The sequence below is a fragment of the Aplidium turbinatum genome, chromosome 12 (genome assembly GCF_918807975.1).
Source record: "Aplidium turbinatum chromosome 12, kaAplTurb1.1, whole genome shotgun sequence".
Taxonomy (NCBI): Eukaryota; Metazoa; Chordata; class Ascidiacea; order Aplousobranchia; family Polyclinidae; genus Aplidium; species Aplidium turbinatum.
In genome coordinates, this window is record NC_137483.1 from 23524431 (window position 1) to 23548607 (window position 24177).

Consider the following 24177-nt stretch of genomic DNA (forward strand, 5'->3'; position numbering starts at 1 on the left):
CGCCCCTGAATATGCGTCCCAAACGCAGCAGATTGTCAGACAAACGTTTTGAAATGCTTGTTTTTCTGCAAGGAAATAACCAATAGGCTGAGCAGCTAATTACAATACAGTCTCAAAACATAATACCTGCTCTTTATTTATAGCTATTGTTAGCCTGAACTTGGTTGAAATATTTGCGTTTTATGAGACGCTGGCAAAAAATAGCGCTAGAAATTAGCGCTGACGCCGTCAATTTCTTTAAGAGCTTACGCAGTCCTTTACGCCGTAAAGTTTTTAGGCAATTTGCGCTGACGCCGTTAAATTATTTCAATGACGCGTACAACACTGCCTATCGGCCTATATTTGCAGTCGCACGCAAGCAATACATTTTTATAGAATGGCCATTTACACTTCGGAAATATCGGTAATTTTGTCCGCACGGACAAGTAGGCCTAAAGAGGGGGTGACACAGTGCAGACAAGAGGGGTGAGTCATTTTATGCGGACTTTAGCATTGACGGTTGCGTAATCTATTGATTCATTTGCATTCAGAGTGGGCTGGAAAATTGTCATGCATTTTCGATAACTTGCCAAACCAAAACTTAGGAATCACTGATCAGCTTCCTGCCTGGTGATTTGAGACAACAGGACTCGTTCTAATATTCGTAATATATTTGACATAACAAATAAAAGTAAGGATTGTGGAGGACTGCACTGATACGCAACTACAAGGGAGGGATGCCTTCTATTGAAGGTATCAAATTCGTACTTGCTGGTTTGACTGCTTCATTGGAAGTTTCTGGTTCAGAAATGCGTTGTGTCGCTTCTTTAGGTTCATTTGACGTGGCGGAAACAACGCTGGTTTTCATACATCGGGCAATGTCGCGTTTTTTCCACGGGGTTTCAATCACTTCTTCTCCGCATTGGTCCTTGACCACCCGATCCCATATGAATGATCCATGAAGCTAAAAAGAACGATTGAAAAGTGTCAAGAAATAATTGGATTTTCTAAACTGTGTTTGCGATCATTGAACAAGCTTTTAAATTTTAGAGATCAGGTTTTAGACTGAGTCTAAACCATAGCGGGAGATTGTGGAGGGCAGTCCAGTCACACTCCGCTACAAAAGAAGTCACAAACTTGGAAAAAATGTCCAGTTATTTGGGCAAATTATAAATTAGTGAGTTTTTAAAAGTATATTGCAGACAAAATTTGGGCAAAATTTTCGCACTACCAGAATATTTTACTCTCCACGGCTACGTTCTAAACACAGCAGGTTAACCCTCAAAATGACCCTGCAACTGTGGAGCTGTTAAAGAACCAGCCCTGCAGTATGATAGCAACTGATGATAAGATGCGGCACTTCCACAACTCATCAGAACAAGCTCAAAGGCGAAGCTGTTTGAGTCTTTATCTGGGTTCGATTCCAGCTCGGGTCATACTTACCAAAGGGTCATACCGGGTCATACCAAAGACTTTAAAAAACGGTAGCATATCGATTGTGTACTTTCCTGCGTAAAGCAGTAAAGATAAGTCTGATAATAATGTGATGACAAAGTAAATATAACTGCAGACGAATAATCTTGAGACTACGCAACCTACAACAGCCTATTCTTCCTTACAACAGCTCATCATCATCATGAAGTTCAGTTTTGTCCCCACTAGTGGGGGTAGACCAGTGGTTCCCAACCTTTTTGTTGTCACGGACCCCTTTAGACAAATTATTAATTCTGCGGACCTCTACCTAAATTTTGCCTGAAACTCAATTAACATACTAATTGACCATTGTAATAATTATGCTACTCAACAACTGTACTGTGTCATATTGCATTACCGCTATGACTCCTGCGGCAAATATCAGGTTAAACAGTTGCTCAAATAAGAAAATGAATGAATTGTTCAAGAAATGTCAGCAGTATTTGAATATTAAGGTGACCCAAAGTGCCATGCCGAAAATTTTTCAACGTAAACTAATTTAATGAGAGGGCTGTTGTTGCCTTTCCTGAACTAAACGACTGAACTGTGATTGAGTTTTTGACAATGCAACACGCATGTCATCTTCACGGAATGGCCCGCTTCGGCTAGTCCGATTGGGCTAGTCCAATTCGGCTAGTCCGATTCGGCTATTACCCTATTCGGCTACAGCCCGATTCGGCTAGTCCGATTGGGCTAGTTCCCTATTTGGCTACAGTCTTTATCAGTTAGTTCCCTATTCGGCAATTTTTTGAAAATCCAACGATAATCCTTCTGTAATCCAACAAAATCTTTCTGTAAATCCAACGACGCCTTCTGTTTATTTAGAGAATTTTGTATTTTATTCCACAATAGGCTATCGTTTCTTTTGCATTCTTGCATTTTATCCAGTGTTTACCTTTGAGTGCCTTCCCAGACGGCAAAATCCGTCATTTTTGTTGTCTGGGTTCGTTCAAAATATGTGTTTTATATCAAAACAACATTTTTCATGATTAACAATAGAGGTTAATCATGAGATAAACAGAAGTGTTTTGTTAGTTGTTAGAGTGCGTTATTGTTCAAAATCATAGGCGCCTAACTATTTTTTTGGCCGTGGGGGCGAAAGCGTGTTTCATCAGCAGCAACGTAAATTCAGCAAATGTCAATTATTATAAACAAAACTCGACCACTTCGGTTAAGCAAACACATGACATGCGTCTGCGTTAGCTAGCGGTTGATGGACTGCGACTCTTTAAAGTGCCCCTGACAGGTTGGACCCAAGTATAGTCACTTTTGTAAGCATTTTCTAGCGCAGAATTATGCTTAGCGAACTTTTTAATCTTAACCTCGAAGCTCGACTGGTAAGGGCGAAATTTATACAAAACGACAGTTCCACAGCGCCACCACAGGCGAAACTCAATATTTCACTGCTCTGGGACGACTTTGGTGGTGTTACGTCATCGTGGGTGGGCGTCGTTAGCGACGAATAAAACAAATGCTTTCTAGATGTAATTGGTGGATCACAGTTTGGTCGGAGTTGGTACAAGCGGTTGCTTTTTTCGAATATTTTTTCTTTTTTGCAGTTTAATAAAACTGTACTGGATACGTTCCTACAAAACCTAAAATATACTTGAAGTGAAAAATGAAGAAATCGTACGAATCATCATTCATATTTATTTCATCAACACTATTCATAAATAAATAAAAGTTCTCTCTCTCTCTCTCATAATGTGCCTTCAGTTGGCCATTGAAAACCGGTGTAATAGCCATCTGGACTTTAAAATTGTTTCGGATTTGCCAAACAATGCATGATGGCAGCACAATCCGATTGTTGCTTCCGAGAGTACCACCTTGTAGTATCCACTCCAATACATGCCTGTAAGTGACTAATTACCGATACTGCCTGCAAGGAAATAAAAGCAGTTTGTTTAGTGTGCATTCTTTAGCGTTTAGGGTATTTTTAGCCTAATGTAGCATCCTTACTCTTTCGATAGGTCTCCGTTTTCTCCTTTCGGTTTATTGCTTTTTCTCCAGTTCTTCCTGCTCCTCATAAAAAAAGTCCTCAGAACTGCAGGATGTAAGTGTGCCTCAAAATGGGTCAAATTGGTAACACAGCTAGATGGGTCTTTCTTCAAAAGTGCTTTCGTCTGTGGCACTTCATGGCAACATACACATTCATTGGGCTGGGACATAGACTCGCACTTGTGGCAAACGCACCACCTACAGTTCCCAGCACGCCACACATTGCTAAGAAGATCCAAATCGGGTTTGTGGTGTTAACAAAATCATCTCCATTGAAGTAAAGAGAACATATACGACTAGTTTTGTATGGTCCATCCCACTTTCGAAGACTTGAAGAAAACTTTGACTATTTTCTTCTCAGCACCTTGTTTTGTTTGAAAGCATGAAAAGATAGCACATGTCTTTGTCAGCGACTCTGTCATATAAACAGCAATTTCCAGGCATTACCTCAACCATAAATTAAGGGTACTGTTTGTGAGATACTGCTGTTACACTGCAAATGGCTATAGCCAGATTAGGACAAACAAAAAAATTATCCAAATTGTAGCCCTACAAGAGTTTAGAAAAACTGCAATTTCAATTGAATTGAGATGCTGTTTGATAAAAATAAACTCATTCTATTTGATCTAAACCTGATAGTAATAATAAGTTGACTTTTTCATTTCGGTAATTCTCATTTTGCACATGCTTTAGACCAATAGAGCCCCACACATTGACGTTTTGGAGCAGTCGTACCATACCTTACCAACTCACCACAGAGAAAGAATGTATCCTTCCCACCCACGGTGACGTCACAGCGGTGTTGCCGTTTTTATTTTCGTAATTGACTGATTGCCAGATTTGCCGAAAATGAACGAAAGTTTGCAAGCGTGTAACTTAGTAGCCTGTTGATATTTTTTACGATTTGCTGGTCAGGGAAGTTTGTTAGTGTCATCTCTTTGGTATCTTAGCTAAATTTAGCAAATTTATTTTCCTGTCAGAGGCACTTTAAGCTAAGCACAACATAAAGTTTAGCAACGAACTAGATTTATTAGCATGAAACAAGAGACGAAAAGGTTTACTAAAAGGTACACTGTAAATAGAATGACGATGTTTTGAAAATGGAATGCAAATACTAACTTGATCATACGCTTGAAAATATACCTGTGGAAAGTAAAATCATTCATGTTTACATCAATTCAGCAACACGTCACCTTGAATAAATTTAAAAGTTGGTGACATCCGTAAGCAGCCCTTGAAAAATAGTTACGGAGAGACGTTTGATTAAGTTTTCGACTTGACATTGCTCCCTTTTCACTACAATATCGCAACTTATGACTGACCGCTGTAAAACGCCCGTTTTCGCGTTGCAGATGAAACAAATGATGCGCATATTCCGCTTTTGGTCGGGTTTCTATGGCAACGGTCGTGTGTGCGCCATTCAGTTTGCGTGAGTCCGTTACTGCGTTGATTATGCGGCATGTGCGCAATGCGGTTTGTACCAGCCCTTGTTGCGTTGGTTAGTGGTTACCTCGGGCCGAGACTTCAAGTTCATTTTCACAGCGAGCGATTCACTGGGCACCGCGCAATTCACTGCAGTGCAGAGGTTTCGACTTTCGAAAGCGACATCAAGTCTGTTTGCAAGCTCATAAAGCTAAACGCACGCTCCGTCTACGTAGCAAATTATGTTTTTTTTTTGGGTGTATTCAACATCTGATGATATTGAATCGACACAAAATGGTAGATTTTGCTATGTCCCAGGCAGCAAAATCAATCATATTTACATTGATTCAACGTCTGCAGACGTTAAATCAATGTAAAAATGACAGATTTTGTTGTCTGGTGTGGGATTGTAGCATCACTAATCGTTCTAGTGATTATTTATTGCGAAGCTGTTGCGGTTTGCATTCAAAAAATGTTTTCCTGCTGCCGATCGCTAGTTCATCTATTGTTTTATGTATCAATACAGCAAAAAAAGTTGCCCCCACGGCTTAGGCGCCTATGTTCAAAATACATGTAAAAACTTACATACGAGTTATTAATTACGGAGATAGCATGAATTTGATGCTCTAAAAGAAAGGTTTTCGAGAATTTCGTTATTGCTTTGTGATTGTGACAAGCATTTCTATGGTAAACAACTTTAGCTCGCTTCCCACTTTTTTCTCCGCTATTCTCTTTTAAATACCGGCGCGCGTAGTCTTGCTCCTCCGTCAAGGGGTGGTAATTACGCAATTCATTATGACGCAACCGAAGGCTTTAATTTATCGCACGGCTCACCCAGACAGTAAAATCCGTCATTTTTACATTGATTTAACGTCTGCAGACGTTGAATCAATGTAAAAATGACTGATTTTGCCGTCTGGAAAGGCACTCAAAGGTAAACACTGGATAAAATGCAAGAATGCAAAAGAAACGATAGCCTATTGTGGAATAAAATACAAAATTCTTTAGATAAACAGAAGGCGTCCTTTGGATTTACAGAAAGATTTTGTTGCATTACAGAAGGATTATCGTTGGATTTTCAAAAAATTGCCGAATAGGGAACTAACTGATAAAGACTGTAGCCAAATAGGGAACTAGCCCAATCGGACTAGCCAAATCGGACTAGCCGAATCGGGCTGTAGCCAAATAGGGTAATAACCGAATCGGACTAGCCGAATCGTAGCAGACCCTCATCTTCAACGCCCAAGCGATTTCGATGTTTAGATTTTACTGTAACAAGAGCTGAGAATCCTGCCTCGCAAAGGTAAATGGTTATGAATGGTAACAAAACAATAATCGCTTGCTTTGCCAAGAATGGGTAGGTTTGCAGTTGTGAGCACGGAAATTCTTCCACAGTTTTTGAATGAAATTCAGTGCGTAATAAGTAATAACTCTTTTGATCTCAAATCAAGTAGGTCAGGGGTTCTTAACCTTTTTTGTCTCGTTTACCCCTTGCCGAATTAAAAAAGTAAAATTTACCCCCACCGTTTTGGTGGCCCCTTGTGATGTCATCGTGTCCAGTCAACCATGCGAAGAAATGCAATAAATACTTTTTTTTTCAAAGAAAATGAAGGGGTGTACCAGCAAACATCTATAGGATTGGCCCATGATACTAGAGAAGGATCCACAGAGGATACAAACTGATATGAATGAATCAACAAGTGAATAAAAAAATAACAGTTAACCTCTCAAGTACATGTAGCTCCACACAGAGTGAAATTTACATGCCTTTTGACTCTTTTTTATTTCTTTAAAAGTAATGTCTATTTCCTAGCTCAGTTGCAAATTCTTGTCTTTTTTTCTAGTTTTTATTTTTAACAAATTCCTGTCAATTCTTAGCACAAATTCTCTCAAAAAAGTCACACCTTCTAATAGACTGTAAAATTACGTTTCGCTCGAGTCCGAAATTAAATCCAGTCTCATTGTCTCACAACAATCACTCAAGTTTCAAATCATCATCTCAACCAACACTTCGAGACAATTTTCCACTTTCACTTTACTATGCTGAAGAGATCGGAAGATCGAAACACTGGCCTTTGTCCGTAGTTACTTTTCATAATGTCTTTTTAGACATTCTTTTTGGGTCAATAATGTCTTTTTAGACATTACTTTTAAAGAAATAAAAAAGAGTCAAAAGGCATGTAAATTTCACTCTGTGTGGAGCTACATGTACTTGAGAGGTTAACTGTTATTTTTTTATTCACTTGTTGATTCATTCATATCAGTTTGTATCCTCTGTGGATCCTTCACTAGTATCATGGGCCAATCCTATAGATGTTTGCTGGTACACCCCTTCATTTTCTTTGAATTTTAATACTTATATGTGCCACTAGAATCTAATTTCTTATATTTTAGATCCATCTCAGATGATTGTTATGTCCTAGCTCAGTTGCAAATTCTTGTCTTTTTTTCTAGTTTTTATTTTTAACAAATTCCTGTCAATTCTTAGCACAAATTCTCTTTAAAAAATCACGCCTTCTAATAGACTGTAAAATTACGTTTCGCTCGAGTCCGAAATTACATCCAGTCTCATTGTCTCACAACAATCACTCAAGTTTCAAATCATCATCTCAACCAACACTTCGAGACAACTTTCCACTTTCACTTTACTACGCTGAAGAGATCGGAAGATCGAAACACTGGCCTTTGTCCGTAGTTACTTTTCATAATGTCTTTTTAGACATTCTTTTTGGGTCAATAATGTCTTTTTAGACATTACTTTTAAAGAAATAAAAAAGAGTCAAAAGGCATGTAAATTTCACTCTGTGTGGAGCTACATGTACTTGAGAGGTTAACTGTTATTTTTTTATTCACTTGTAAATACTTTTTTGTCTGGATTTACCTTAGCAAATATCAAAAACAAGCTGTTTATTTGCCAAAGAAAAGACACGATTGTTCTTGACAGGGTCCTGTGAAAAATAATGTCTACTCAAATGACTTTTGTGCTTGCTTTCCACGAACAATTTTGGAGATTCTTGGAACAGTCGTTGAAAGAGCTACTCGCATGTCGTCTCTCAGAACTAAGCGAGATCGATGTTTTGTTTTAATAGTCAACAATGAAGAGAACCCTGCTTCACACAGATAAGTAGTTGGAAAAGGTAGAATAACTTCAAATGCACGCTAATTCATCATAGGAAAGTCTTCGACTAATCCACACCAAAACTTGGAAAAGTCACCATTGCACGATAAGAATTTGGAACAAAGCGTTGTTGAACATTGAAGATCAATCAACTCATCGTCAGCAATACTTTCTAACTTGGCTTCAAAGGGATAAATTATCCAAAGAGCAGCCTACTGTTAAAACTTTCACCTTCGAAGTAACCGGTAAAGTTCTTTTTTAAGGCGGCAAGGTCCTGGCATATTTCGACTTCGAGTTCAGAATTCTCGTTGCGACTTCTACTGACTTTCCAATCATCAAATGTTGGAAAATTTGCGTAAATTCCTTTTTGTACTCTTCTACTCCACAGATCTAATTTTGTCTGAAAGCCCTGAATTTTATCATGTACATCTATAATGGTAACACTTTTCCTTGCATTTGCATATTGAGCTGGTTCAAACTTGAAAAAATGTCTGTTTAGTAAACCAATGCACCAATAAATTTGTTGTCGCCAAAGTGCTTACTCAACGGGGATTTGCGTTCTCGAAGAAAAACCTCGATTTTACCATGTAGTTCGAAAACTAAACAAGACCCATAGCCTATAGAGAGCCACCGAACTTCGGTGTGGTAAAGGAGAACAGAGTGTTCTGATCCTATCTGATCACAAACCACTTTGAAAAGACGATAATTAAGAGCACGTGCCCTGATAAAATTCAAACATTCAACCACATGCTTCAATACTGCTTTCAAATGTTCTGGAAGGTTTTACTTGCCAGTGCATGTCGATGAAGGGCACAGTGAGTAGAAATGATGTTCGGTGCGCGTTTTTCACCAGAGTTCTTAAGCCAGACTTAGCACTGTGCAAAGCAAACCCACATGATTTCAGGATATATTATTTTGTTGAAAGAAATTATCCATTTTTTCCAGTATCCATATTTTTCAAAAATGTTGCACACATACGCTGCTGAAGTGAAACTGGTAGTCTACTTGCGTGAAGATAAAAGAACAAGATGAAAACTTACTTTAGACCTAAGCATAAATTTGAATCAAAATCGAGTGCAACACTACCAGTTTTTTAATAACTGAAAAAACGAAGTTTGCTTTAATTTATGATTCAGTAAATTTACCCCCTCAGTAGGTGAAATTTACCCAAGGGGGTAAATTTACCCCCGGTTAAGAACCCCTGAATTAGATCATCTTTACTGAGATCGTCATCGCTAATGTTGTTCAAGTTAAAAAGAAAAGGATTTCGAATCCATGTTTCAACTTCGTTCGGCAGCTGTTCTAAATTAAAATAATGTTGAAATGAGATTTGCAGGGTTTCCAAGTGTGCGCAAAATTTTTCTCTCATAGAGATCAAAAGAGTTCATTCTCTTTGAGTTTCATCCATCAAGATAACATCTTCTAACATTGGAAAGTTAGCGTAATTACCTGCTTCCAATCTGTGTTTCCAAACCGGCAACTTGGCTAAAAACGTTTTCAGTTTTTCAGTTGCTTCAATTATTGTCACACCTGGTCTTTGAATACTACGATTAACAATGTTAATATGACCGAAAATAACGGCGAAGTAGGCCATGCCGTATAGAAAACTTTTCCTCTCAAACAATTTTGAGAGGAGACTTCCTTTTGCTTTCAAAAGAGTTGATACCTCATTTTTTAGCTGCTGCAGTAGATTTTAAAACTTCTCCTCTAGATAATCAACGTACCCCAAAATGATACAAAAGTACTTCGTAATCTGACCCTACTTCTTGACAGAGCGCTCTAAAGGTATGGTGTACTTGGCACATTTGCATTTACACCAAAAATGAAAGTAAAAAGATCGCTTTTAGTTTTTTTTTCCAAAGTTCATCAAGGTAATCACGGACCCCAGGTTGGGAACCATTAGATTCATTCTTGCAGCGATTGCCTTCACTCCCATTCTCCATCGCATTTTCTTCTTTCAGTCCGACTTTGTCTGGCTCATTTTTCACCTGTTCTTTTTGGTCGTCTCCGTTTCCTCTTCCCATCTATCTTCAAAGTCAAAGCCTAGGGAAGAAAACTTCCTTCTTGATTGTAGATTGTATTGGTGTATGTACACTGTCCATATATGTATATGGATAATTGGATATATGTATATGGTGTAAGTCCATACATATATGGACTGTATGTACACAAGATGGACTGTATGTACACAAGATTGTATAGACATGTACTTAGTTTGCCCTGGCAAGTTGTTTAATAGTCTTCCTCATCTCATCCAGCATATTCATCAGCTCTTCACTGTTTTTCTCCCTCCTGGTTTTTATTGCACACATTGCTCTCACCATTCCCATTTAATTCTTCACAGAATTGCAAGTCCACTTTCCCTTAGCACAACATGTCTCGCTGCCGTACAATATTGCAGGCCGCACACAACTCCGACAGACTTTCCAATTTTATTTTTAAAGCATTTTTTTTTCGTATAACATTTCCCCATCTTCCCTAAACTTTGCACAACCCAGCCTTGCCCTTCTTGTCACAGCTGCTTCGCATCCACCGCTTCTATTTATTTGATCATCCAAATAAGAGAAGTTGGTCACTGTTTCAATTCCATAACAGAAACTTTCTTCGCAATTCTTAACTACATCTTTTCCTTTATCACATTTTCCACAAATAAAACGTTTTGTTAGTCTTGCTGTAGCTCTCCTCGTCTTAACACATCTTGCATGAACCCACTTACTGTAGCCTACCCCCTTGCAATGCATCGAATTTCTCATCACTCTCCAGATATTGCGCACGGGTCGACTTTGCTCTTTACAATTATTCCTTCCGCTCCACTCACCAGCTCCACTTTATCTTATTAACGTATCCTAAGTACCGTAGGCTACAGCAAAGTAAAGTAGCCTCCCCTGCAATAGTCTCATTTAAATAACCCGTCAAAACCTTGCAACGTTGAAACGAGCATGAAAAATTGTAGGCTACATGTGATGTGACCTGTATATGCACTCCGTTAAATCAGTGGTTAAACGTCCGACATAAAATGAAGCAGCGCTTGTTCGGCTCTCGGAGTGTGCGCTTGAGCAACGCATTTCAAGGACTGCTCTCCATTCAGCACTTAGCACCTAGTAGATGGAATAGCTCACAAGCGACACTTCAACAACTATGGAAACTTCACTCTGCCAATCTCGGAAATCAGCCCTGCGTCAGTAGTTTAAAGTCTCTACCAGTAGTCTATGCGAAACTGAAGGAATAACTTATAAAAGGCTTGGTCAGTCGGAGGATAAAAATTCAAAACCAAACAATACAGTGCTGTTTGAGTAAAGAGAATTTTAGAAAAAATTTAAAACGGCATGCTTAAAATACATTTAAAGTGGAAACTCCGTTGGACAAAAAACCTAGTTTTCTGTAGGATAGGATGGATGGATGGTCATTTTATTTTTGTTTAGATGCGAAACGCCAAAACATACATAAAACAAAAACTGACAGTGTGCATCCAATGAGAGAGTGCGAAAGACCGTAGCCCTGAAGGCGTAGGAGGTCGTCGAGTCTGCACTCTCTCATGTTCAAAGGCTCAAAGGCCTAGCTTGTTCGCCTACCTTTCCTCTTATCGGCTGTGGAGGTTCTTTTCGTGAATCCCAATTGTGAGAAAAAGAAATCTTCTCGAGCAGATGCTCCCCAGGATCTCCTCCTCTCTTAGGGAAATCCACAGGAGCTGAAATAGAAAAACATGGAAACATAAAGCAGGTGAATCACTCAACCTGAGGAAAGTTTACACCTGGAGGTTCATTTCTTTCTTCTTTGCAGATACATCATCTACAAGTAGCACCAGTGGTAATTTATGCTGCCAGTAGCTTTGAAAGGGAGTACTTTTGAACCCACTTTTTACTATTTTCAAGGGGCCTGGGAACTTATAGAAACCACCTCTTCAGTTCAGTTATTTTTATTTCTGACCATTGTTATTATTGGTTGGATGATATGGGGCGTTGTTCTTAGAAGTGACTTAATTTCGAGCTCGAGGATCTGATTGAAACCGCATCTAAACTACTCTCTCCAGAGCCCTACATGCTTTTAGGTTAATAGTTTACTACTGAAGCTGTATGATAGGATAGAATACCCTAGATTACGGTCGAGTAAAGAATATCTTGTTTTTTAACGACCTGTAAGATACAACCGGCTTTCAGTTGGAAAATAGTGAGACAACAGCAGCCTACTGAACGACAGTGGAACTGCCGCGCTGTATAAAAATCGTTTTCCGTAAAATCTACTGAAGCTTCCGAGTCGAGGTTCGGTTTGGGCAGGCGCTCAAAGGTGATAAAAGGTTCTCGAACTTTGGACTGGCAAAAAAATGTTTGAACGAAGAAGAAGCAATCTGTCTGAAGCAATCTGTCTGAAGCAATCTGTCTGAAGCAATCTGTCTGAAGCAATCTGTCTGAAGCAATCTGTCTGAGAGTATTCGGATGTGAGGTAAATCTGGAAATCTTGTTTGATGAAGGTGTGACACGTAGGAAAAGTATTTTTTGTTAAAAATGCATGGAGAATCAGCAGAGCCCTATTTATGGCATTGGCATATGCATTACTACTGTAGAGCAGTGGTTCCCAACCTTTTTTGGTGTCGGGGCCGAATTTCAAACTTCAGAGTACGTCTGGAGCCGCATGAAAACACTCAAGTAGTTATAACGAAAATTTGAAAGCATGTACCAACGAATAGCAACAATAACAAGAAAAATAACACAAATCAATTTGTCCAACTTGGCATTGGCTTTGAGCTTTAACAAGTTTGTCAAAGCGAGGCGCAATTGCAGAGGATGAAATATGCAGTAGCTGCTTGAGGTGGTCATCGGTCAACCGATTGCGATATTTATTTTTGATTCTGATCATTTTGCTGAAAAGTGCATCACATACGTAAGTTGATCCAAATACAGAGGCGCATTTCTGGGCATTGGTTTTCAAGTTGGGATACTTTCCCTCTGGAACTCGACTCCAAAATTGAAGTAGGTCTTCACTTTGAAATAATTGTTTGAGCTCGATATCTGACTGCATGTCTAGCAACTCCAATTGAAAATTATCAGGAGCAGTGGCCACATTAACTGCAAAAGGATTTGCAAACATGATTGGCAAAAATAAATTCTTTCCGTTAATGCGGCGGTTGAACTCATCAATCAAGTTACTGATAAGTCTGCTGTATGCTTCAAATGATCCATTGGTTTGATGGTCAGATAGCGTTGGGAAATGTGTTGTAACCTGCAAACTGCGTTTTCCCAAGACAACGCTTGTTAACAAAAGCAATTGCTGTGCTGTACAAATTGTGACAAAACTTGCTATTGCCTTGTAGAGTTCGATTTAGAGTAGAAAGGTGTTTTGTGATATCAACAAAAAACGCCATATCGGCAATCCAAACTTCATCGCCAAGCTGAGGGATATCTTTCTTTCCTTCAGCAAACGTTTTAATCTCTGGAAGAAGGTCATAGAATCTTTTGACACATGCAACGCGGCTTAGCCATCGCACAGCTGTGAACATGACTAGGTCACCATACTCAGCGTCAGTATCTGCTAGAAAGTTTTTGAACTTCCGATGGTTAAGTGCGTTAGCTCTAATCCAGTTTACGGTTGTTGTTACCACATCCATCACATTAGACATGTTGAGTGACTTAGCAACAAGACTTTCTTGGTGTAAAATACAATGATGCCATTGCCATGTCACAGGAGCAAGATGATCTTCGTCACGCCATTTATTGATGAGCCCTTGAAGTCCAAGATTTGCTCCAAGCACGGAAGGGCAGCCATCCGTTGCCACTCTAAACAACTTTAATGAGTCTAAATGTGCTTCCTCAAGATTAGCATGAAATTCACGAAATATATCTGTTCCGTTAGTTGAGCCATGGAGAGAACGCAAAGTGAGATATTCTTCATAAATCGTAAAATCCGGCATGACTCTCTAATAAACACGGCTAATTGCTCTGTGTCAGTGAAGTCTTTTGAGCTGTCAAGTGCAAAAGAGTAGTATACAAATTTTTTTTGATTTTTCAAGAAGTTGATCGTGTTGGTCGTTTGATATATATTCAATGCGCCGAGTTGCTGTAGTATTACTTAGCTGCAACTTTTTTGCCTTTTGTTGTATGGCACTTGAACAGCATTCTGTTGCAAACGTAACTATCGCCTGCTTCATAATTTCACCGTCCGAATATGGTTTCATATTGCGAGCAAGTAGATAGCTCACCTTGTATGATGTTTTGGTAACATCTTCAGATTCATTACTAACCTTGAACATATTTGTTTGCTTATTCCGTGCCGACTTAAAAGATTCCAACTTTCTTTTCCTTGATTCTCCTTGGTAGCAATCATATTTTGTAGAATGAGTTTTGTAGTGCCTCTCAATGTTAAAAGATTTTACACTACTTATCACCACAGGACATAGAAGGCAATGCGCTTTGTTATCTACCTCAATTTGAAAATACTTTTCTTCCCAAGCGCTTTGAAAGACCCGATTCTCCTGCTGAAGAGTAGGCTACGTGCTTTTTTTGAAGGCTGATTTGACATAATTTTATAGTTTTATAGCAGCAACAACTTACTGCTTTTCTCAGTCTGTTTTAAAAGACTTACCAGAAATTTTACACGTTTTGAGGTGTGTTGAGCATCACACCATGATCACACCATATCAACCTAATTATTTCACTTAATGGTTTATGATTCACAATAAGTAGACAATGGGCCATTCACAACAGTATAAAGTAGGCTACAAGGTGTAAGATGTAAAATGAAAAGTTCACTGACGGTGCAGCCGCTACGACACAACGACAATGCAGTTTGTAAACAATTTTGAATTCGTAAACAATTTTGATAAGTCAAAAAATAATCGCCCTAATTATTACAAATAGATTTTTCATATTTTTTGTGGGATTTTCAGGGTCAATGAGAGCCGCAAGAACACTAGCTTGGAGCCGCATGTGGCTCTAAGAGCCGTGGTTAGGAATCACTGCTGTAGAGCATCATTAGTGTCTTATTCAAATAGAATCAATTATTTTTCTATTTGAATAAGACACTAATGATGCTCTGCAGTAGTAGAGCGAAATGCATATGCCATAAATAGGGCTCTGCTAATTCTCCATGCATTTTTAATAAAAAATACTGAACTGATACTTGATGGAGAATCGCTGGCCTGCTGCTTCGTCGTCAGGAGATCCCCTATCCTTAACGGAACTCAATGAATGCAAGTAGGAAAAGTGAATATATTTACAACTTTTCAGGCTTTCCGTTTGAAAGTTTGCCATGTCCAAATTTAATGACACCATTTGAAAGATCGGAACAACTAAAGTATATTGCGTTATACGTCAAAGGTCTATGTCACAATGCATTAGTTGACTCCTAAATAAGATAGACTTAATACAAATGTTCCATTGAAAAATATGTGTGGCGTTTTCTTTGCCCTTTTGGAAAACCTACGGACACTCATTTCATCCCGAGTCTGGCCCAAATGTAGGCTACCCTTGGATCCCTCTGTCGACGATCATGGATAGAGTTGTTGGACTACCGTAGGTGCATGAGGACCTTCATAGGTGAACTAGACTGTCTGGTCGGAAAGAAGGTCATCCATGGATACTCCTGACTGATAGTGGTCAGTCTTATACTTAATTCTAAGCAATTTTTCTCACTGCACATTTTCTTAGAAAGCAGTTACATAATGTGATATGGCATGAAAACTATGAAATTGCAAACTGAAACAACAGCGGCTTTTCTGGTTATCTTGCTTTGGTTTGCTGCTAGGGCTGTTCGAAACGAATTTTTTCAAGTCAAACGAAATCCTTCTTGAAGATTTTTACCACCAAACAAAATCAAGATAAAATTTAGGTCGAAACGAAATATTTTACAGCAAGCAGACCATTGCTTTAGAAGTCAACAGGAAATTTTAAAATTTTAAACATCATTTTTGCAAACAAAAGTGTACGGTAGGCTACGTGGCATTAGGAAAAGAAGTAGACAGTCAACTTCCTTTCTCCACCAAGCAGAACAAAACATTGGATTGCAGAAACGTAAACAACTAAATTTGATAAAAACGGGATGTTTAAAACGACTCTGATGTCCGGGTAAGCCGATGTCAGGTTTGAGAAGTTTTTTTAAATTAATTAGAACTTCTACTCAACACAAAAACGATGCAGTAGCTTACAAACAAGAAAAATAATGGGTGCAGTCAACGGAGGTTATAAAATTTTGCGAAGAAGGCACCTGCCAAGTGAAGATTCTGACCGTTGCTCTGAGAAAGAGCAGGTCACCAACCCTTGATGTGTTCAAGGATGCTCGATTTGGTGCCACAATGTTACCAGCAACAGACCACAAACACTCGCTTGTGGTGAAGCCAACAAAATCTGCTCCAATTTAGCCGCCATTGGAAAGTAAGTTTGATTTACTTTCCACCGTTGTAAAGTCTGTTGGTATCCACTCACGCTTCCGAAGGAAATTCGCTTTCAAAATAGCCAGCTGGTACTTTTACTGAACAAGTTATTCCTTTCTTTTCTCTTTTAACTTCCACACCCTGCAGCAACTGTTTCATTCGTTTAAGTTTCCAAAACTTCGCTGTATTCGTCCAATAGATGTCCAATCATTTTATGATGCAGTTCTAAAAGGGTTTTTGCACACGTTGGCGAACCTCTTTCTCAAATAAAGTCCGCTAAAATCATGGGTCGACAGCAATGGCAGCTTGAGGTCCATTTTTCTGTGCTTATATTTCGTTTGGCATATTGGTAAAAGTGTCAGTTTGACTGCAGTGTAACTTTAAGTTCAAGAGCATCTTCAATGACATCTTCATGAAACGACCTACTTCCCAGACAGCCACGTCATCTGGTCCAGGTCGGGTAAAAATCTGGTCAGGTAAAAATCTGGTAAAAAGTATCTCCTCAATTTCACGATCAAGTTGGTAAGTATAAAAGCAAAACAGATGAAAAATATTGAAATATACTTCCAAAAAAAATTTTTTGAAGCCAGTCAAAGCTCTTGATTGGTTTAATTAAAATCGCTTTTGATGTGATGTCACAAGAACAACTTTGAAAATCGCAAAAGAGATTTACAGCAGGAGAACTATGAGTTTGTTATCCTATGTGCATTGCGCAGATGGAGAGCGGTGGCATATTGATATTGATGTACAAGCAGTCACTGATAGTTTGGAGTACTAGCGAGTAGCGATTGTCTGCAAGTGGTCTCACTGCGAACACTCATGTTCACTGCCTAAATGATCTGATAAAAGCCCAGTGACATTACCGTATTGGTTTTAAAAAACAAATAAAACTGACAACATAAAAAAAATCGTATGCATTATTTATTATCCAGCCAAAAAACACATATTTTACCACTGCGCATTTTGCAGTTTATTACTGCGCTATAAAATTACTTATGGTCATAGCATGGTTTAAGCCATGGGTCATAGCCATTACTTATGGTATAAAATTACTTATTATCATAGCCGTAGGAGATGGGGGCGGGGGTGGTCACTCTCCCACTGAAAAAAAAACGTTGCGAATTTGGGAAAAAGGGTCCAGCTTTTTTGGCAAATCAGTTTTTTCATGTTGTTTTGACATCTTGCCAGTATCACAACTTTACATAGTTATAATGACTTAAGATATTTTTTAATGAATGTAAAATGTATTAACGATTTTGAAAACTATTGCATCTGGTAGGCTACTGCAATTTGGGCAAAATGAATAAGATTCGATTCAACATTTGCAAAAAGTAAAGATGGTAGAGCACAGCTGCGTTGGCTCTCCCGGAAAAACAAGGCTTAACGTCGGTTTTGATTGAAGAATGAATTTATTGTCTTTAAAGGAGAAGAACCACAATTGACATGGGTCCGACACCACTCCAAAGCACGCGGCTGTGTCCCGGCAAGGCACTTAATGGCAAAATACGAGCAGCAGTTGACTCGAAGACTATATATGCTTTTGCTGCTTCCTGTTATGCTGTATGTGTGATCATAGTGTCATGTGGGCGGCTCGGCGTACAATGGGAGCAAATAGAATATGATTATTATGCAGTATAATTATGAGATATCCTGACTGACCACAAAACTAAAAAAAAATTGCAAAAGGATTGTTCCTCAATGCACGCGATGCATCATCTCCTTGTAAGATTAATTCATTTTACGAACACGAGCAAGAATCCTTAGCCATGATTACGGTCATGTCGTAGAGTGGAAACCTGCTCGTTGCACTCAGGCTCTCGATTCCCAGAGATTATTTTTTGCCACACATTACTTTTGGTCAAATCAGCTTTTCTGGAACCAGACGACAGGGGGTACGTGACAACGCAATAACAACGGTATATGCGCGACAACCTTGTTGAACATCCACAAATGGTATACAGCCAAACAAGTTGAGAACCACAACATTAAGGGTATCCAGAACAGATGCAAGACCCATTGCATCATCACTCCAGTATAAACTTCTAACGGTGGCTATAGCTACGTAATAACTTAAAGACTCACTGATGCCCTTGGAAGGTACGATTAAAGGATTACTAGAATATCTCGTACTGGACTTGACAACTTTGTGGCTGATATAATCTCCTCTCTGGGTTGTGTCGTTGCGCACTTCGGGAACAATAAGTGATTCAGTGGGAACCTTAGAAGGCCACCACCTCATTTGCTCATGGTCGGTGTCACTAGTGGCCATAGCACATATCGGTTCATTCAGTAACCTGTTTTAAACATGAAATAAATGTTATGCTTATTATATTTTATATTTATGAAATGAAGCTTAGCAAAGATCGAGCTAGTCCAAGAGTTTCTTTTAGTCGAGCCTATTCCATATTGAGGCCAGCTGGTGCTACAATGATCAAGACGAGAATTCAACTTGCAATTCACATTGTAAAGTTGTGAGCTTACTGTATAGACCTACAGAAGATTCAAAAGTCACAAAAAGACCAAACCTATTGGTTTATTACCTAGCATTGCTGCGCAAAAATCGGCTGTGAAAAGGATGTGGACAATTTCGCCGCTCTGGCTCTCTTAGGTGGGATGGAGTGGGAGCTTTTTTTCGATAAACGTATTCCTTGTTTAGTTTTGAATCTCCCAATGCATCGTCAGTCACCAAAGAGTCGAAGATTCTGTTTGAATCTGGGCTGAAATAAGTTTATATGCCTACGGTCAAAATTGTTTTGAAGGCACTACATATTTTCAATTATATAAATGTTATTTCATTGCTGGGGCAAACGTGTAGAAAAAAATATTAAAGTAAAGACTCATGCCCGATAGCTCAGTTGGTTAGCACGTGACTTCTGGAATGAAGCAGCTTCAAAATCAAGCACTGCTGGTTCGACTCTCGGGGTGTGCGTTTGAGCAACGCACGTTAAGGATTGCTCTCCATTCAGCGGCATCTAATGGATGGAATAATTCCCTGGCAACAAGACTTCAACAATCAGAAATTTCACTCTGTCAATCTCGGTGATCGGGCCTGCGTCAGTGATTCAAAGCCTCTACAAGTATGCAAAACTACCAGGATTAAGCTCTGCAAGAAGCTTTCCAAGTCCGAAGATAAAGATTCAATCAATCAGTAAACACATGAATTTGATACCAACCTGGGTTTTTTTTTCGGTCATTTATTGGTCATTGACCGATTTTTTAGCAAAATGTCCGAAAAAAATATAGTCAATTCGGTCAAAATGTCTGAAAAAATATATAATCAATTCGGTCAAAATGTCCAAAAAAAAACAACGTTTCTCACCGAAACTTAATGTTGTAGCTAGTCAGGAAGTGCAAATTTTGGTTTGTATCAGCTACTTATGAGGAAATATTTTCAATTTCATCAGAAAAAAAATGACCGAAATAAATAAAAAATGACCGAATTTTTTCAAGTTATTTTGGACAAATGACCGAAAAGTCTCAGCAAAAAAAAACCCAGATACCAACAAAAGAAAATGATGACAAAACCAAAGGTTAAAACGTGCATCGGTAAAACAGTAGTTAGAAAACACTATCTTAAAAATGCACAGCCACTAAACCTAAAAAAAAGCAAAATACAAACAAACTTTAGTTTAAATAAAGTAAACTATATCACACCAAATCAGAAGAATCAGTTTATTTAAATACAGAGCTTTCACCACATAAGTGTGGCTTCATCAGTATAATCTTATTCAAATAGAATGGTTTTAACTAACTTTACTTTGTCAGTTGTAAAAATAGGCCTACAATCAACACTTGCAAGTGCAACAAGGGCAATTTAACACATAAAAAATTGTGTATATTTGTGTAGATTACTAGTCAATTGATGGTCCTTCAAAAGTTTTGAGTGCCCTAAGTTAGTAAAAAATTAATATTCGGATTCAGTGCCATGAATGCCCGTTATGAATGGATCGGTTCATTCTCAGTAACCTGTTGATTAGCTTATCAATAAGGTCGACAAGGTAGAACACTTTCATGGAAGGCGATTAAAAAAAAAAACGCAAAAAGCTACTTTGAACAGAACTGAGGTGACCAACTTTTACTCCACTGCAGAACAAAAGTGAGCTTATAAAATTATACTCATGATCAGAACGGCAATCAATCAATCAAATGTTTATTTATCAAAAAACAATACACAATAGTGACCTGAAACAGTAATACATACAATGTAGGTTTAGTTATTGATAAGGAGACAACAAAACGACCATACGATCTACTAGCCAGTTGCCACCCTGAAAAGAATAATTTGAGGTATGAAACTAATCGAAAATTTAACCAAATTGGTTACAATCAAAAAAGAAAACACAAACAAGACTAATATTTCAATTAGTAGCTTACAATTAATTGTCAGCTTTATAGAATTGTATACAAGATTTTCCAACGAACATTAATGACAAAAACCACCGATGGAAACTACAGTGGACACATTGACAATATACATTGTTGAATATTAGAACATAATTAGGCCAAATAAAGACCCACTTATGAAGTATCATAACTTTGCAAAGCTGATGCTTTGCTATGTTTTTTGAAATCATAAAAAGATAACTTTTTGAGATTGCTTGGAACCTCTGACCACACCACTGGTCCAAATACTTGTATGGATTTTTGCCACATTCTGTATTAGTGCGATTAACAAAATAATTATTTTTTGATTGGTATCTAGTGTTATGGTTGTGGATGAGTGAAGAACTTGTGAACAATGTACAGTAGGCAGAAGGGTACAGGTTCAAGCAGACTCTGAACATGCGTTTTATTTCTAGTGTACATATACAGGCCTTAAAACTCGTGTTTTTTTCCGGCAGCCATTGTGGCCTACCGAGAGCTCCTTCTCGGCGGCCAAATCTGAGTGCTTGGAGGCCAAAATACAAATAACAATAGCACAAGTAAATAGAATTAAACTTGCAACAAGGCCAAAATGATCACTTAGTGTTGTTGAAGTCTGGGCGACATCCTGCAATAGAATCGTTATACCACGCAATAACTGCTTTATCGGGATTGTAATCCGGTATTGCAGGACCATCTAACGACACTAAATTGTTTCAACTGCTCGCTGCTCAGTAAATTGTTCAACTGCATACCGCCTTTCCTAAAACCTGACCATTTATATCGTTATGATGTCACCATTAAGGGTGTGAAGTCACTAACTCACAGCGGGAACATTTCTCAACTATAAAGATTAATGTTTACCCTTCGGATGTCAACTAACCTACCCAGACAACAAAATCCATCATTTTTACATTGATTCTACGTTTGCAGTCGTTAAAAGAATAAAAATGACAAATTTTGTTGTCTGGGTAGTTCTCCTTTTTAACAACGATTCAATGTTGTCCGATCGACATAAAAACTACAATATTGCCAGCGGTTGTACATTAGCATTTCGGATTAACACTTTGTAATTCCCGACGTTTATTTTAACAAACAAGACTTATAGCTGGTGATCGCAGCTGGATATATTCCATACAATAGCAAATGTTTCCGCACAATACAACAGTGGTGATTATGACGCGCTGACCTAATTCTGCGTCACTCTTTGATACTACATATTTTTGACAGTTCCAAGATCTTTGTGAAATTAAATAATTAGCTAGAAGAATCCGGCGGTCAAATTGGCCGACTGAAGAGGTAGCACCGGTGGTCATTCAAGCACTACTTAGCGGCCATGGCCACCGGCTGCTTCAAGGCTTGATATAACCTTCCAGTTTTAAGATATTCATTTAAAAAAATAATGGACTGGTATGGGTTTTATAATCACTTTTTGTAATTATTCTTATTATTTTTTTTTGCATATCTTTTTGAGACGGTCTATAGCTTTGTTGCAAGCGCTACCCCACCTAGCAATATTGAAAGTGGGAGTAAATTAAAGTACAACAAACGGTTGTCAATGTGTCTGAAATCATATAATCTCTCAGTTTTAATAGTGCCCAAGAATCATTTGCAAACTTTCCATAAACTTGTTCTGTGTGGTGTTTCCATGTTACTTAGTATCAATATAGACACCAGGGTACTTGATTTTATCTTTTTGCTGAATTTGTTTACTCCCAGTCTTAATGTTAACACCATTTATTTGTTTTTTGTTTGTAATAGGCATGTACTGTTTTTGTAAAATTTATTGATAGCTTGTTAAGTTTTATCCAAGTGAAAACTTTTTCAAGTTTTGTGTTCACATTTTGTTGCAAGTCATTCTCACATTTGTCTGCTATCATTAGATTAGTGTCATCAGCAAACTTATCACAAAACAAAACATAAAAGTGGCATAACACACAATGTTTAAGGTTTCTTTTTGATAGGGAGACAATGAAACAAACATACGGTTTACTAGTCAGTTGCTACCCTGGAATTTGAGTTAGAAAACTATTCAAACAAATCAGTCGCAACCAAAAAATAAAACATGTCATAAATAAGATTATAAGAATATCTCTTCCTAACACTAATACTTTGATTTGTAACGAAGATGTGCCAATTTTGAATTGTGTCTTTGGAAAGCTTAAATACAGACATGAAATCTTTTGTATTTTCCAACTCTGAGAGACTATGGAATGCATCCTGAGAAAAAAACTGAATTTGTAGACCAACTTTGGCTCGTTTCCAGGACTTCAAATCTCATGAACATTTGTATGGCATATTCTTTTCACCATTCAACACAGACATTGACAAAACACCAGCTGATATCCAACTTGAACTGATTGATCTTCAAGAGAAAACAGATTTAAAAGCAAAGTATTTAGAAATGAATCTTGGCAATTTTTACAGAAAATATCTCAACCTCAACCAAGATGACTTTGCAAACTTAAGAAAAAATTTATGGTTTCAAAAATGGCTCTTTTTAGCTCAAAGTATAAATTTGTGTGAACAATTTTTTTCTGAAATAGGTGACATGAAATCTTCTTATCGAGCGGTTCCGACAGACAAACACTTGGAAAATGGACTTTGAATTGTGAGCACTTCCATTAAAGAAAAAACCATAAGGAAAAACAGGCCAGCTGCCAACAAACCAGCTTCCAGCCAGCATTAAAGAAAAAACCGTAGGAAAAACAAGCCAGCTGCAAAATTCTCACTGAATTTGTTTAAAGTCGGTGTGACAATAAATTTGAATAGCAGTTTTCTTTAGAAATTTATGCGTCTTATTAACTTATTATTTATGCAAAAAGATAACCCCTAATAACGCCATAAGAATAACATGAATAGGAAAAAAACATATTTTTTGTGCTTGTAACTACTATAAAGCATAAGCGTGCGGCCCGCAGTTTCATCCACTTATTTACATCTGGCCCTCTTGTAATAAAGGTTTGCACACCCTCTGACATAGGCTCATTAGGCAAGAAAAATTACAAATGAACACCAAGAACAAATCTCGCAGTAAAAAGTGTGGCCTACTTTATTTCTGATTTCTTGTGGCCTATGCCTATCACACTCACAGTATCACAGCCTATTTGTAGTTTTTTAGGTTACCATTGCCTACAACTAAATTACTTACTTATAAAAACCAGGCACACGCTTTTTTCTTGCCATATATATTTCTAATGTTTGATGCATCTTATTTAATACTTTCGTTTGAAGACAAAAATCCCATTCATTAATTACTCAAACTTCTTTATTTACACTCATTACCCAATTAGCCAATTACCCAATTAGCACAACCATTAGAAAAATTATCTTTTGGAAAGTCTATTGTTGCCACAGGAGACTGAAGCGCACCACCGCGTGGATTTAAAAATACAAGTTAAAAAAGTAAACTAAATTAGTTTTTTTTTGAAGTTCTGTTCTCCAGTATGGTTGAGAAACACGG

General features: G+C 38.0%; 1 protein-coding gene across 1 annotated transcript; it reads right to left on the minus strand.

Annotated features, from left to right (window-relative positions):
* Positions 1 to 629: 629 nt before the first annotated feature.
* Positions 630 to 24059, minus strand: LOC145780949 (uncharacterized). The gene is made up of 5 exons (XM_082592628.1): positions 23866 to 24059; positions 18893 to 19069; positions 18435 to 18646; positions 11563 to 11678; positions 630 to 943 (listed from the first exon to the last, which is right to left on the minus strand). The coding sequence occupies exons 1-5, from the start codon at positions 23922 to 23924 to the stop codon at positions 704 to 706; spliced, it is 804 nt and encodes a 267-aa protein (XP_082448754.1). The 5' UTR covers positions 23925 to 24059; the 3' UTR covers positions 630 to 703.
* Positions 24060 to 24177: the final 118 nt, after the last annotated feature.

Coding starts and splice junctions, on each gene's coding strand:
- LOC145780949 (XM_082592628.1), bottom strand. CDS start 23,924: ATGCATCAAACATTAGAAATATATATGGCAAGAAAAAAGCGTGTGCCT. Junction 11,679..18,434: donor CGTACCTTCCAAGGGCATCA/GTGAGTCTTTAA, acceptor TTTCTATTTCAG/CTCCTGTGGATTTCCCTAAG. Junction 944..11,562: donor CACAGCCGATAAGAGGAAAG/GTAGGCGAACAA, acceptor CGTTCTTTTTAG/CTTCATGGATCATTCATATG.